The sequence below is a fragment of the Saccopteryx leptura genome, chromosome 2 (genome assembly GCF_036850995.1).
Source record: "Saccopteryx leptura isolate mSacLep1 chromosome 2, mSacLep1_pri_phased_curated, whole genome shotgun sequence".
Lineage (NCBI taxonomy): Eukaryota > Metazoa > Chordata > Mammalia > Chiroptera > Emballonuridae > Saccopteryx > Saccopteryx leptura.
Window position 1 is genome coordinate 93,985,812 of NC_089504.1, and position 14,989 is coordinate 94,000,800.

General features: G+C 45.1%; 1 protein-coding gene across 1 annotated transcript in view; it reads left to right on the top strand.

The window, feature by feature from the left end:
- The first annotated feature begins 774 nt into the window (after nt 1–774).
- HABP4 (hyaluronan binding protein 4) overlaps nt 775–14,989 on the top strand; it is a 38,023-nt gene continuing 23,808 nt past the window's right edge. The window contains exons 1-2 of the mRNA XM_066368327.1: nt 775–1,273; nt 5,881–6,043. Of these exons, the coding sequence (XP_066224424.1) occupies nt 919–1,273; nt 5,881–6,043 (518 nt within the window). The 5' untranslated portion in view covers nt 775–918. The remainder of the gene's footprint in view (nt 1,274–5,880; nt 6,044–14,989) is intronic.

The window sequence follows — 14,989 nt, forward strand, 5'->3', positions numbered from 1 at the left end:
CTTGAATCTACTACTCTTCACCTCCACAGTCATCATTATAGTCCAAGCCACTACCATCAACTCTTTCCTGGTTTCCTTCCAAGTCCTTCACATTGCAGCCAGAGTAGCCTTTTCAACTATATGCTCATATTCAAAATGTGCTTCCCACTGCTCCTAGACTAAAGACCAAATAAGGCCCTTTCCCAACTCTTTGCAAACTAAGTCACTGGTTTTCTTTGAGCTTGTGAACGGGCTGTGTTCTACCCCACCTCAAGACTTCTGCACGTGCCATCGCTCCAGCTCCTTGTCATCCTTCAGATCTCAGCGTAATTGGCAGTTCCTAAGGAAAGCTTCAGGTTCCTTTGCTGTCTCATAGAGAAGTCTGTTCTTCCTTTCAGACACTTTTCTGTCTATTTACTGTAAGACCCATGAAAACACGGAGTTAGTGTCTCCTACAACATAATGCCTGCCACATAGTAAGTGTTCAATATATAGCTATTGAATGGATAAATGAATATATTAATTTAAAATAAGAGTAGCCAATAAGGAATGTGAACCCAGCCCTAGAGAGAACACAAATAATGGTGTGACCCACCTACACAGGCGGACCTGCCTGGACCGCAAAACTCGGAGCTCCAAGGAGCTCAGCCCCTGCCTGTGAGTCGAGGGGTGGGGCGTAGAGGTCGCAGGACGTGACAGGAGCCGGCCTCTGATTGGGCTTCCAGGAGAGACCGCTAGGAGAGGGGGAGTGGCTTAGCGCTCTGATTGGCTGTCCGGCGGCAGTTGGGCGGGCGGCGGCGGCTGCGCGGGGGCTGGCGCCGGGAAAGGGGTCCCGGCAGGGAGGGCAGCAGCAGCGGGCGAGATGGGTCCTCGCCGCCGGCTTCGTTGAGACTTGCTCGCGTGGGCTGGCCGCGGCGGGCCCACAGTGGCCGCGGCGGCATGAAGGGCGCTCTGGGGAGCCCTGTGGCCGCGGCTGCCGCAGGCGCCGCGATGCAAGAGAGTTTTGGCTGCGTCGTAGCCAACCGCTTCCACCAGCTGCTGGACGACGAGTCGGATCCGTTCGACATCCTGCGCGAGGCCGAGCGCCGGCGCCAGCAGCAGCTGCAGCGCAAGAGGCGAGATGAGGCGGCGGCGGCCGGGGCCGGAAACCGCGGTGGCAGGAGCCCGGCCGGGGCCTCGGGCCACAGACCCGGCGCGGCCGGCGGCCGGCGGGAGTCCCAGAAGGAACGCAAGGGCCTCCCGGCCCCCTGCGCTCAGCAACCGGAAAGCCCCGGGGGCGGCCCGCAGCCAGCCGGTATACGCGCCCCTCCGGGATCCCCCGGGTGGGCGCGGTGAGCTGGAGGGGCGGGAGAATGGGGTCACGGAGATCACCCCTATTCAGCTCTCCCAGTACCACCGCTATGAGACTCTGGTCACTGGAACCTGTCCCCAAAAGGGGAGGGCTTTGGGAATAGTTGGGTTGAGTTGAGGGTCCTTGTGGCCGAAGAAGGTAGGAAAAGAGGACGGGGGAGGGGTGGGGTGGGGGAGGGATGTCCGGCTCCTCTGACCTTTCCCAGCCCCTTCGGGGCGGGGCGGTGGGGGGGAGCTGCAGGCTGGGAGTAGGGGTCTCAGACCCTGGAACTGAGCCATCACAAGTTGGGCAAAGTTGAGGGATGCTGTTGGGCTGGTGTATGTGATAAAAACTGGGGCGCTACTCCGGGGTTCCACGGTCTAGAACTAGCAGGGACCTTCTCTGTTCCAGCCCGCCCTCTGCTGGATTCAGGTCCGGAAGCAAAAAGAGAGGGTGGTGGGAGGGAAGCCCCACTTAGGAAGGGTGAGGAGGTAGTTCACACGCGGCCCCCGGGGGTGCTGGCGAGAGCCCGCAGTGTGTGGAGAGTTGTCGGAGTGAGGCGTGCGGGCCTCTGTGATGGAGGGAAGGCCTGGTGACCACTGGGGCGCGCTGTGACGTCGGCGCGAGTGGAATGCGGAGGTGGACGCGGGGTCCCCGGCGCCTTCCAAGCGCAACCCATCCCGTTATCGTAGTTGACAGCATTCAGCTGGCATTATTTTTCAGTGTCGCATGTGGTGTCGTTGGGATGTGTAACTTGTTATTAACTCAGGTTGCTTTCTTTAACCTTTCAACAAAGATATTCAAAGTTCCCCATCCCTTTTCGTCGAAGGGCTGCGCAAAGCTTGGTGTTCTACTCAAGTATTTTCATATAAGGAGGGAGGGTGCTTAAGAGTTCGTTTCTCTCCTGAACTGCCGCAGTGGTATAATCAGCAAGACTACACCTGTGTTTCATGTTTTCCTACAGTAAGGCAGCAGTCCTAAGGTTTGCCTAAAAAAAGTGTTCCGATTAAGATGTGTAGTGCAAGCCAGTGTTTGGCAGTGCATTCAACTCAGCTTCACTGGCTAGTTTCTTGTTAGAAATAGGGCATGTAAAGTACAACGAAGGGAATGAAGTCAGTAATATAGTAATAACTATTATGTATGGTGCCATTTGGGTACTAGACTTATAGGGCAATCACTTTGAAAGTTACATAAATGGCTAACACTATGCTGTACACCTCAACCTAATATAATATCGAAAGTCAACTGTAAGTGAAAAAGAAAAAGAAAATTTAACTTGTGTATAACATCCCTGAGAAAACAACTGATTAAAAAGTATTGGGCCTTTGACTCCTGACACTAGGTAATGTTTACCTTTATGTGTGAAAAGTACAGTCCAGCGATATCACTAAATCAGAAAAACAAGTCGTATAATGTTGAAAATATTTAAAAATGCTATCTTAACACCCCTTTGAAGGCCAATAAGTTTATGAGCATATTTAAATAGACTTGAGATATGATGTACATTTTGTATTTTATTTATCTTCAATTTGTTTAGATAATAATAAAAGAATAGAGAAAGGCTATGCTTTGCCTCTCCTTTTATTTTTTAACTAATGAAAATGTGTATTTTATCCTTTATTCTAAAGTGTGAAACTGCATTTAGTGCTATTAACATCACTTTTTAATCTTTTAAAATAAAAAATGTCATGCATATATGTTATAAAGATTTTAAACAAGTTAGAAGTGTGTTAAGTAAAGTGAAAATCCTTTATTTTTCCTACTGATAACACATTGTGTTTATATACATAAATGCACAAAGCTATTTTTCCCCCTAAATTTAAACCATATAAACTGGGTTAAAGTCTGCTTTTTTCATGTAGTGTTGTAATCTTATAAGTTGATAACTCTTTTGCTGTCAGTTGTTCATGATCCAGGTGATACGGCTTTTGAGATCTGTATTAAGGATCTTTAGTTAATTTGGTAGTTAGAATGGAAATTTTGTCATTCTAGTTCTTTTTCCAGTGTGTTACTTCAGGAGCAAACAACCCATTAATTTCTACTTATTTATGTGGTTGCTGTACTAAACTTAACTGTAATGGCTGTTATAGAGAGTTACTCTCTCAACGCTTTGTAGCCCTAATTGAAAAAGACTGTACTTTTCTAACACTCAAGAACTTCAGTTAGAATATTGTGAGTAAATGCTTAGTGTAGTCAAGAAACAAAGTCAAGACAGGTTTTTTGTTTGTTTGTTTGTTTTTGTATTTTTTCGAAGTTAGAAGCAGGGAGGCAGACAGACTCCTGCATAGGCCTGACCTGGATCCACCTGGCATGCCCACCAGGGGGCGGTGCTCTGCCCATCTGGGCGTTGCTCTTCTGTGGCTGGAGCCATTCTAGCGCCTGAGGCAGAGGCCATGGAGCCATCCTCAGTGCCCAGGACAACTTTGCTCCAATGGAACCTTGGCTGTGGGAGGGGAAGAGAGAAATAGAGAGGAGGGAGAAGGAGAAGGGTGGAGAAGCTGATGGGCTTCTCCTGTGTGCCCTGGCTGGGACTCGAACCTCGACTTCCTCATGCTGGGCCGACGCTCTATCCGCCGTGCAAACTGGCCAGGGAAAAGTCAAAACAGTTTTGACATATAATGAAACATTTATTAATCTCAAAAGAATGTAGACATCATAAGATTTTCCCATGAAGGTTTTTTAAAAAAAATACTCATTGAAGTACACTTAATACTTTTATAGCCATATAACCAGTTGAAGGGTAGTTTATAGAAAAATCAAAGGTACTGTGATAAAAACTGTACACAATGTTTGAGGTGGGGACCTTTTAAATATATGCAAAGAAAAAATAAACATTTCTGGAAGATGATTTAAGAAGTGACGAAGTTCTTCAGAACATTTTTACCAAGTACACTATTAGATGCCTATCAGACATAGACTCTGCTTAAAAATTTTAAAACATTAGAACTGGAGGGGAGTGAAGTAAGGTGAGAGGAGAGAGGAAAAGATAGGAAGGCCCAGTCCCCGCCTCAGCTGAGTGCTGGCTGCTTAGGGCACAACTGGCCTTTGTGTGATTTGGCAATACAAGTTTGGCCTTGTATTTGAAAAGTATGATCGTAAATGCATAAATACTATCAGATAGCAGGAAAACCTGTTTCTAAATTGAAAAGATAATAGTGATACAAACTGTATTTAAAAACAAAAACCTTGGCCTGACCTGTGGTGGCGCAGTGGATAGAGCATTGACCTGGAACACTGAGGTCGCCGGTTCAATACCCTGGGCTTGCCCGGTCAAGGCACATATGGGATTTGATGCTTCCTGCTCCTCCTTCCTTCTCTCTCTCTCTCTTCTCTCTCTAAAAATGAATAAATAAAATCTTAAAAAAAAAATTAAAAAACAAAACAAAAAAGCCTTGCCTGACCAGGTGGTGGCGCAGTGGATAAAGCATTGGACTGGGACGTGGAGGACCCAAGTTCGAGATCCCAAGGTCATCAGCTTGAGTGCAGGCTCATATGGTTTGAGCAAGGCTCACCAGCTTGAGCCCAAGATCGTTGGCTTGAGCAAGGAGTCACTCAGTCTGCTGTAGCCCCCCGGTCAAGGCACATATGAGAAAGCAATCAACGAACAGCTAAGGTGCTGCAATGAAGAATTGGTGCTGCTGATCTCTCTCCCTTCCTGTCCGTCCCTCTCTCTGTCTCTGTCACAAAATAAATAAAATTAAAGTGCTTTTAAAAACAAAAAACAAAAAAAACCCCCAAAACCTTAGTAGCTGATGATAAACTATAATTGGGGTTCTAAAAATGTAATTTAAAGTACAAGGTATTTATCTTAATATTTTCTGGGTGTAGTTACCATTTTTGTTTGTTTGTATTTTTTCTGAAGTTAGAAGCAGGGGGCCAGCATGTACTCGACTGGGATCCACCCAGCATGCCCACCAGGGGGCGATTCTCTGCCCATCTTGGGTGTTGCTCTTGCTGCCTGAGCCATTCTTGTGCCTGAGGCGGAGGCCACAGAGCCTTCCTCAGCATCCGGGACAAGTTTGTTCCAGTGGAGCGTTGGAAGTAGGAGGGGAAGAGAGAGACAGAGAGGAAGGAGAGGGGGAAGGGTGGAGAAGCAGATGGGTGCTTCTCCTGTGTGCCCTGGCTGGGACTCAAACCCCAGACTTCCACACGCCGGGCTGATGCTCTACCACTGAGCCAACAAGCCAGGGCACTACCATGGTTTGATAAAACTGCTTTTGTGAAATATAGATGATTTAGAAATTATATATTATATATCCATAGCTCTCTCAGAGTCATTTTGAGATACCTGTAATTACAGTGTATTTGATATAGTTTGTTGAACTTAGTCATACTTTCTAGGACGTAAGGGAAAGCAGTGTAATTCAATAGTAACTTAAGACTTTTTATTAAAAAGTTGTTGATGCTGGGCCATAGTAATATCAGCACCTTGTCTAAACTTTTTCAGATTTCCCGAATTTTCTTATGACATTGATTTTTAGAAAAGTGAAATGAATGTAAAAGTGCCTGTAAATAATTTACTGTCGTAGACCTCATATTCTAGCTTTCCTCTTTGATTTTTTTGCTGGCAGGCCAGAAGCGAACTGCTAGAAGAGGGGAGCAGCAAGGATGGAGTGATAGCCGGGGGACAGAGGTGACACTGGACAGAGCAGAACGGAGATCCTACAGGGACTATCAACCTTATGAGACCGAGCGGCAGACGGACTTTCCACCTGAGAAGTATACAGATGAAAAGTATGTACTGCAGACAGCTCTTGGCTGGGAGGATTGAGGACCCAGGATGGTTTTCAGAGAACTACTAGCCTTTGTAACCTTTCCATGGTGCCAGTCCTGGGAACAGGTTGCCAATTTAAGTAACAAATTATATTACTTTAGGTGCCTCATGAAGGATCTTCCATTTATCGCCTAGATGACCTTTTAAGTCTTAGTTCAGGCAATGATTTTAAGATGAAAAATGCATTATTTACTGGTAACGATGAAAAGTACTCTCAAAACCAAAACTGCATAGGAGCACGTTTAAGTGGTTAAATTTTCTTTTGAAGTTTAGGCTAGGGATATAATTATGTTTTTGATTTAGCGTTACTAATTTAGACTGCTGATAAATTTAAACAAATCCCTAGCCCTATGGTTAGGTCCATGGGCTGTCATGATGAAATCTGAAGAAAAACTCATGATGTGTAATACCACTTTCTGGCTCCCATAACTTCTCTAGAAATTACTCTGACTTAGAAGATGGTCTTGGGCAGGTGCAGTCTGACAGCACTCCTGAGTGATGCAGCAGCGTGCAGGCCATCTGTGCCCACCCATACACAGGTAGCAGTTCTTTGTGTCTTATGCTTGGCACTAACAGGATGGATGCTTGCTGCCTAAAGTTTTTGTTTAATCATTAAACCTACATTGCACTGAGTTTAGATGAAACCAAAACAACTTGTGAATCACATTTAAAGGAAAATAAAGTTAAAAAAGATTTAAGGAGACTGGAGTATAGTTTAATGTCAAGAGAGACATTATTCCCAAAATATTTCACGAGAGAGATGAGAAGCATCGTCTCATAGTTGCAGCACCTTAGTTATTCATTGATTGCTTTCTTATATGTGCCTTGACCGGGAGCTCCATCTGAGCCAGTGACCCCTTGCTCAAGCCACCAACCTTGGGCTCAAGCCAGCAACCTTGGGGTCAAGCCAGTGACTATGGGGTAAAGCCAGTGACCATGAGGTCATGTCTGTCATCCCATGCTCAAGCAGGTGACCCTGTACTCAGGCTGATGAGCCCACACACTCAAGCACAGGGGTCCCCAAACTTTTTACACAGGGGGCCAGTTCACTGTCCCTCAGACCATTGGAGGGCCGGACTATAAAAAAAACTATGAACAAATCTCTATGCACACTGCACATAACTTATTTTAAAGTAAAAAAACAAAATGGGAACAAATAAATAACAAGTAAATTTAAGTCAACAAACTGACCAGTATTTCAATGGGAACTATGGGCCTGCTTTTGGCTAATGAGATGGTCAATGTCCAGTTCCATATCTATCACTGCCAACCGTAACAAGTGATATGACGCACTTCCGGAGCCATGACACGTGCGTCACCGGAAGTAGTACTGTACATGAGCGATGCCATGCTTTGTGGCGCCGCCACATACAGTACTCCAGGAGCACAGGATGTGAATGCATCCTGTGCTCCTCTCACTGACCACCAATGAAAGAGGTGCCCCTTCTGGAAGTGCGGCGGGGGCGGATAAATGGCCTCGGGACCACATGCGTAGTTTGGGGACCTCTGCTCAAGCAGGTTGAGCCCACGCTCAAGCTGGAGACCTCGAGGTTTTGAGCCTGGGTCCTCAGCACTGGTAGGTCGATGCTCTATCCACTGCACCACTGCCTGGTAAGACCCAAAATATTTCTACTTCCTGACTGCTAATCCCATTTAGGATCCTGGCTACAAGTTTTAACCAAAGAATATGGCTTTGTAAAACTGTACTCTAGTCCATTAAAATAAACCTAAAAAAAAAATGTCCAGCAGAGAATAGCTTAGTGTGAGAGGCTGAGCAGGTGATGACTTCTGCAGATCTGTTCCCTACCAGTTACATCTTCAGAACATCAGGATGTTGTATCTACCACCATGTTGTACTTGAGGGTTAGAGAAAGGCTTAATTCTGACTCTTTTTTGCTGAGTATTACTTCAAATTCACTATGTGGTGACCACAGTCTGCATGCTTACAAAAAGCCTTCTGGATCAGAGCTGCTTATTTTAGGAAGTATTTGTGTTATTTTTTTCTCACTTCAGAAACTTATTCTGTGGAAATAGGACATTATAGCTCAAAAGTACAAACACGTATTTCCAGTTTCTTTTTTTAGTAGCAAAACTGAGTTGGGTTTTTTTGTTTTTGTTTTAACTGAGAGGAGAGGAGAGAGTGAGACAACTCTCACATGCACACCACCAACCCAGCTATCCTTAGCACCTGGGGCCAATGCTGGAACCATTTGGGCCACTGGCTGTGAGAGGGAAAGAGAGAGAAGGGGAAGAGAAACAGACGGTCGTTTCTCCTGTGTGCCCTGGCCAGGGATTGAACTCGGGAAGTCCACACTCTGGGCCAACACTATCCACTGAGCCAACCGGCCAGGGCCAACACTGAGTCTTTAAAATGGATACAATAGGTTTTTATACATTAACATGAAAAGATATCTATTAAGTTAAGTCATACCTGTATGTAAGACTAGACGGGGCATGGCATGATGGAGAGATTTTTTTCTTTTAAAAAATAAGAATTTTAGATTTACATAAAATTACAAGGATTATAGAAAGAATTTCCATACACCCTCATCCGAATTCCCCAAATATATATATATATATATATATATATATATATATATATATTTTTTTTTTTTTTTTAATATTTTTCTGAAGCTGGAAACAGGGAGGCAGTCAGACTCCCGCATGCGCCCGACCGGGATCCACCCGGCACGCCCACCAGGGGGCGATGCTCTGCCCATCTGGGGCATCGCTCTGTCGCAACCAGAGCCACTCTAGCACCTGGGGCAGAGGCCAAGGAGCCATCCCTAGCGACTGGGCCATCTTTTGCTCCAATGGAGCCTCGGCTGCGGGAGGGGAAGAGAGAGACAGAGAGGAAGGAGAGGGGGAGGGGTGGAGAAGCAGATGGGCACCTCTCCTGTGTGCCCTGGCCGGGAATCGAACCCGGGACTTCCACACGCCAGGCCGACACTCTACCACTGAGCCAACCGGCCAGGGCCCCAGATTCCCCAAATATTAACATTTTACTGCATTTGCTTTATTATACCTCTGTCCCTCCTCTTTCTCTCTTTCAACTTCCCTCCCCTTATACATTTCCCCACTTCTCTTTCTCACATACATACACATGCCATTTTTTCTTTGTCATTTGAGATGATAGTAAGGTACAGGAATGTCCCTTTATCTCTAAATACTTTAGATGTATTTCCTAAAAGCAGGATAGAATTATCAAATTTATTGCCATCAATATAATTCTATTCTCTAAATTATGTAATCTGTAGACTACTCAAATTTCAACAGTTGTCTGAATAATGTCCTTTTAGCAAAAGGGAAAAAAAAGTCTGGTTCCAGATCCAGTCCAGGAATGTACATTGCATTTGGTCGTCTTTCATTTGGAGCAGCGTCTTAGTGTTCCTTTATCTTTTATGACATTTTTTGAAGAGTATAGAACAGTCAGTTTTGTAGAACAGCACAGAATATGAGTTTGTCTGGTGTTTCCCTGTGGAATAATTATGTGAACTTGGGCAGGAACACCACAGAAGTGATGTCTGTGTCTTTCCCAGTACATCACATTAAGAATATGGAGGAATTTTTACTTTCAAAATTTAAATTCTTTTGGTAAGGCATGTGCCATTGGAAAAGGTACTTTCCTTAGTTTCTTTAAAAGTAGTTTTCTATTAATAAAGATCCATAAGATCTTTTTTCTTTTCTTTTTTTTGTATTTTTCTGAAGTGAGAAGCAGGGAGGCAGAGACAGACTCCCACATGCGCCGACTGGGATCCACCTGGCAAGCCCACTAGGGGGTGATGCTCTGCCCATCTGGGGCGTTGCTCTGCCCATCTGGGGTGTTGCTCTGTTGCAACCAGAGCAATTCTAGCGCCTGAGGTGGTGGCCATGGAGCCATCCTCAGCGCCTGGGCCAACTTTGCTCCAGTGGAGCCTTGGCTGCAGGAGGAGGAGGAGGAGGAGGAGAAGGAGGAGAGAGAGAGAGAGAGAGAGAGAGAGAGAGAGAGAGAGAGGAGAGAAAGGAGAGTGGGAAGGATGGACAAGCAGATGGGCGCTCCTCTTCTGTTCCCTGACCGGGAATCAAATCCAGGACATCCACACACCAGGCCAGTGCTCTACCACTGAGCCAACTGGCCAGGGCCATAAGATCTTTAATAAAAGTAATTTATGGTCTCTTCAAACATTTTGGGAAAACGTGTGAAATTATAAAGAAAATTAAAACCACCCATTTTAACATCTGAGATGATTATTCTTAACGTTTGGCTGGTTTTCTTCCTTTAACACATAGGTATACTTAGATGTTAAGATGATAGTACATACACACTGAGTACTTTATATTCTTTTCCACTTGACATAGCAGAAATCTTTTCCATGTCATTGACTGTGTTTGGTAAGCATTTTTATTGGTTCTAGTATGACCTATTGTTTGTATGTGTTATAATCATTTCCTTAGTGTTGAACTTTCACTCAGCTTCCAGTTTTTTGCTTTATAAATAGTGCATGGTGATCTGCTTTTTACAAATGTAGGGACTTTACTGAATGGAGTTCTGGAAGTGGGAATCTAGTTAGGGGCATAAAGCAGTGGTTGTCATGGATCCAAACCTGGGACCCAGTTGTGCTTCAGTGTAAGGTTGGATGGATACAGGTAGTATGGAAATCAAATATTGACTTGGGGTTTATTGATACATATTGACAAATCACTATCCTAGTAACCTATCATTTTCTCTATTACTAATAATCTATAAAAGCATTTCTCATAGCACTTTCTATTTCAGACTTAAATATAATAAATTAGCCCTGGTCAGGTAGTTCAGTTGGTTTGAGAGTCATCCCAATACGTCAAGGTTGTGGGTTTGATCCTTACAGCACATACGAGAATCAACCAATAAATGCATAAATAAATGGAACAAAAAATTGATGTTTCTTTCTCTCTTTAAAATCAATATGTAAATAATTTTTAAAATATATAATAAATTAATGTGTGCTCTTTGCTTATTTGATAGTGAAGAGTGATTATCACTTCATATTCCTATGATACCTATATGTGTTTATTGGACAGAATTGTAGAATCTTGATAATCTTGGCCCTGGCCAGTTGGCTCAGTGGTAGAGCATCAGCCCAGTGTGTGGATGTCCCAGGTTCAGTTGCTGGTCAGGGCACACAGGAGAAATGACCATCTGCTTCTCAACACTCCCCTCTACTCTCTCTCTCCCCCTCTCCCCGCTCCTCTCTCTCTCTTCTCCCTCTTGACTTATGGATGAAGAAATAAAGACTCAGAATTTCAGCAGTGCAGATTCTGGTCACGGCCAGCTGACATGAATTTTTATTCCACTAAGGTAGAACTCATGTTTTCATGTAGAAAGCAGTGTCATCAATTGTGCTGGAAGTAACTGTCACTGTGGCCTGTTGGTGGAGATCAGCCACATTACTGTTGCGTGTGGTCTCGGGGTGCAACTGCTGTTTTTAATGCAGTAGGCATTTTTCTTTAGGCTCCAAATGATGAATTTAAGTAGACTCTTAGAACATGGACTATTAGGCAATTAATCTGCCTCTGTCTGGAAGTATTTTGGTTCTTTGAATCTTTTGTGCAGTTCTTTGCAGGTCATTTTAAAGTCAGTCCCAGTTTTGAAAGAATCAGTTAAATGTTTACATTTTTTTCCCTCATAAGGAAGCACTTTTTAAAATTGTAGTAATACATGCATAATGCTTAACCATTTTAACTACTTCTAAATATACAGTTCACTGGCATGAACTCCATTCATGTTATTGTAAAACCGTCCTCTCCATCTTTTCATCTGCCCCGGCTGTACCCATTGCACACTACTCCCGTTCCCCATCCTGTCGAATGTACTCATGTCTGCTTATTTGGTCAGAAGAGATGGGAGACAGACAAAAGCCAACCTGGAAAATGTATTTGGAGTGGTGTTTCTTATCAGTGACTGGCAGAGTTAATGGTCAAAGCTGCTCTGTTTATCTTTTTGAGTAAAGAGAATTAGGAGTTTTATATCTTTTTAAACCATGATCCTATAGTAACTTTTTTTTTTTTTTTTAGCAAGAGAGACAGAGAGAGGGACAGATAGGGACAGGAAGGAGAGAGATGAGAAGCATTAATTCTTCGTTGTGGCATCTTAGTTCATTGATTGCTTTCTCTTATATGCCTTGACTAGGGGGCTATACCCAAACCAGGGGTCCCTTGCTCAAGCTAGTGACCATGGGGTCATGTCTATGATCCCACACTCAAACAGGGTGAGCCTGTGTTCAAACCAGATGAGCCCACGCTCAAGTTGGCGACCTCAGGTTTCTAACCTGGGTCCTCTGCATCCCAGTCTCATGCTTTATCCACTGTGCCACTGCCTGGTCAGGCATATAGTAACTTTTTAATGTAATATCTTAGGCCATAAAGGTAAACCTCTAGTTCTGGTGTTGGAGCCACTAACAATGCCCCATTAGAATTCAATAAATAATTTCTTGTAGCTTTAAATGTTTTTAAAAGCCTCGACAAATTAAACATTTTGTCTTATTAAACTATGGCTAAATGATTAAGAATATATGGTCCTCACTTCAGGAGCTTTAAGTTTAGTGGAGGAGAGGCAGGTTCTCAGAGAAAGTGATGACAACCAGCAATGAGGCAGAGCCAATTGTGAGGAGACATGGGCAGGCCATCGGGCCCTGGGTCCGCTGGGTGTGGCGGAGGAGAAAGGGAGGGATGGAGAGAGGGCCCAGTTATTGGCTTGGGCACTCTTGTGTTGTAAGTTAGGGACCATAAGAGGAGCAAGGGGTCGTTGTTGGTCACATATCTGCAGGGCTGGGGATGTACAGAGGGAAATGTCCAGGAACTACCTGGCTTTGTGGCCTAGAATCAGAGAGATCTCCATGTGAGAGACATGGAGTCACATGACTGAGGGCCATGTAGCATTAGCATAGATGTGAGGGCGATGGACAGGGAACAGGGAGTTGGGAATTTCAGTGTACTTAAGAACAAATGGGTATCCAGAGGACAAGGGAGGCATCTGTGTGCAGACCACCAACACTTGGTAGGTGGAGAAGGCGAGGTGCAGAGCTCATCCCTTTGTGCAACTCTGCAACTGCCAAGCAGCTGAGGAACAAGGGGCGTACCTTGTCAATTTTGTATGTTGTATGGGTATTAACTATTACAAAAACAAAACAAAACAAAACTTTTTTTTTTTTTTTTTCATTTTTCTGAAGCTGGAAACAGGGAGAGACAGTCAGACAGACTCCCGCATGCGCCCGACCGGGATCCACCCGGCACGCCCACCAGGGGCGGTGCTCTGCCCCCCAGGGGGCGATGCTCTGCCCATCCTGGGCGTCGCCATATTGCAACCAGAGCCACTCTAGCGCCTGAGGCAGAGGCCACAGAGCCATGCCCAGCGCCCGGGCCATCTTTGCTCCAATGGAGCCTTGGCTGCGGGAGGGGAAGAGAGAGACAGAGAGGAAAGCGCGGCGGAGGGGTGGAGAAGCAAATGGGCGCTTCTCCTATGTGCCCTGGCCAGGAATCGAACCCGGGTCCTCCGCACGCTAGGCCGACGCTCTACCGCTGAGCCAACCGGCCAGGGCAACAAAACTTTTTTTAAGTGAGACAGACTCTTGCATGCACCCTGACTGGGATCCACCTAGCAACCCCTATCTGGAGCTTGAATCAACTGAGCTATTTTTAGCACCTGAGGCTGATGCTTGGACCAACCAAGCTATCCTCAGGGCCTGGGGCCAACGCTCGAACCAGTCAAGCTACTGGCTGAGGGAGGTGAAGAGAAGCAGATAGTTGTTTCTCATGTGGGCCCTGATCAGGGGTCAAACCCGGGGACATCTGCACACTAGGCTGATGCTCTATCTGCTGATCAAACCGGCCAGGACTTTCTTTTTTTCTTACAAAAATAATTTTTAAAGGACAGAGACAGAGAAGCCAGAAAGGTCGGAGAAAAATTATTTGCTGGCAGTGTCACATGGTGAATAGGGGGTCAAATGACTTAAAGACAGAAGTTACTATTGGATTTAACAACCAAGTTGTCTTTAGCTGGCCTTGGAAGTTGATGTGAAGCAGTGGGGGGAGAAGTCAGGTTGTTATAGGATAATATTTTCAGCCCCAATTATCAATGACTGGTTGTGTGTTTGGGAGAGGGAGGCTTGGGAGCGGGCATAATTTAAAGTTTAACCCTTTTTCTTATTATACAAAACATTTCAAATTTAACATATATTTAGTTTTAAAATTGAAATGAACCTTAGAGTTAGTTTACCTGACCTCCTTATTTTATAAATGAGGAAACTAGATGCAGGGCGAGAGAGTTGGCTCTCTGCACATTAGTATAAGACCTGTCTAGGACCTGCTTCTCACTGGCTCCCATCTTAGTAGCCGTGTGACCATGGGCAAGTTACCTACCTCCTCTGTGCCTCACTTTCCTCATCTGTGGGTGATAGTTACAAACTTGTTTTTCCGAATTAAGTGACTGTATGTGAAGCTCTCAGAAAATGCCAGAGAGAGTATGTGTTCCATAAAAGTTAACTATTAACTCATTATTCAAGCCACCATTCTTTCCAATATACTATAGTCATAATGTCCTTCTAGGATTTTTTTTTCCCTTAAAACAGTGTTAGCTCTTGGCCCTGGCTGGCTAGCTCAGTGGTAGAGCATTGACCCAGCGTATGGAAGTCCCAGGTTTGATTCCCAGTCAGGGCACACAGGAGAAGCACTCATCTGCTTCTCCACCCCTCTCGCAACCAAGGCTCTCTCTTCCCCTCCCGCAACCAAGGCTCCGTTGGAGCAAAGTTGGCCCCGGCTTGAGGATGTCTCCATGGCCTCTGCCTCAGGTGCTAGAATGGCTTCGGTTGCAACAGAGCAAAGGCCCCTGAGAGACCAAGCATCGCCCCCTAGTGGGCATGCCGGGTGGATCCTGGTTGGGCGCATGTGGG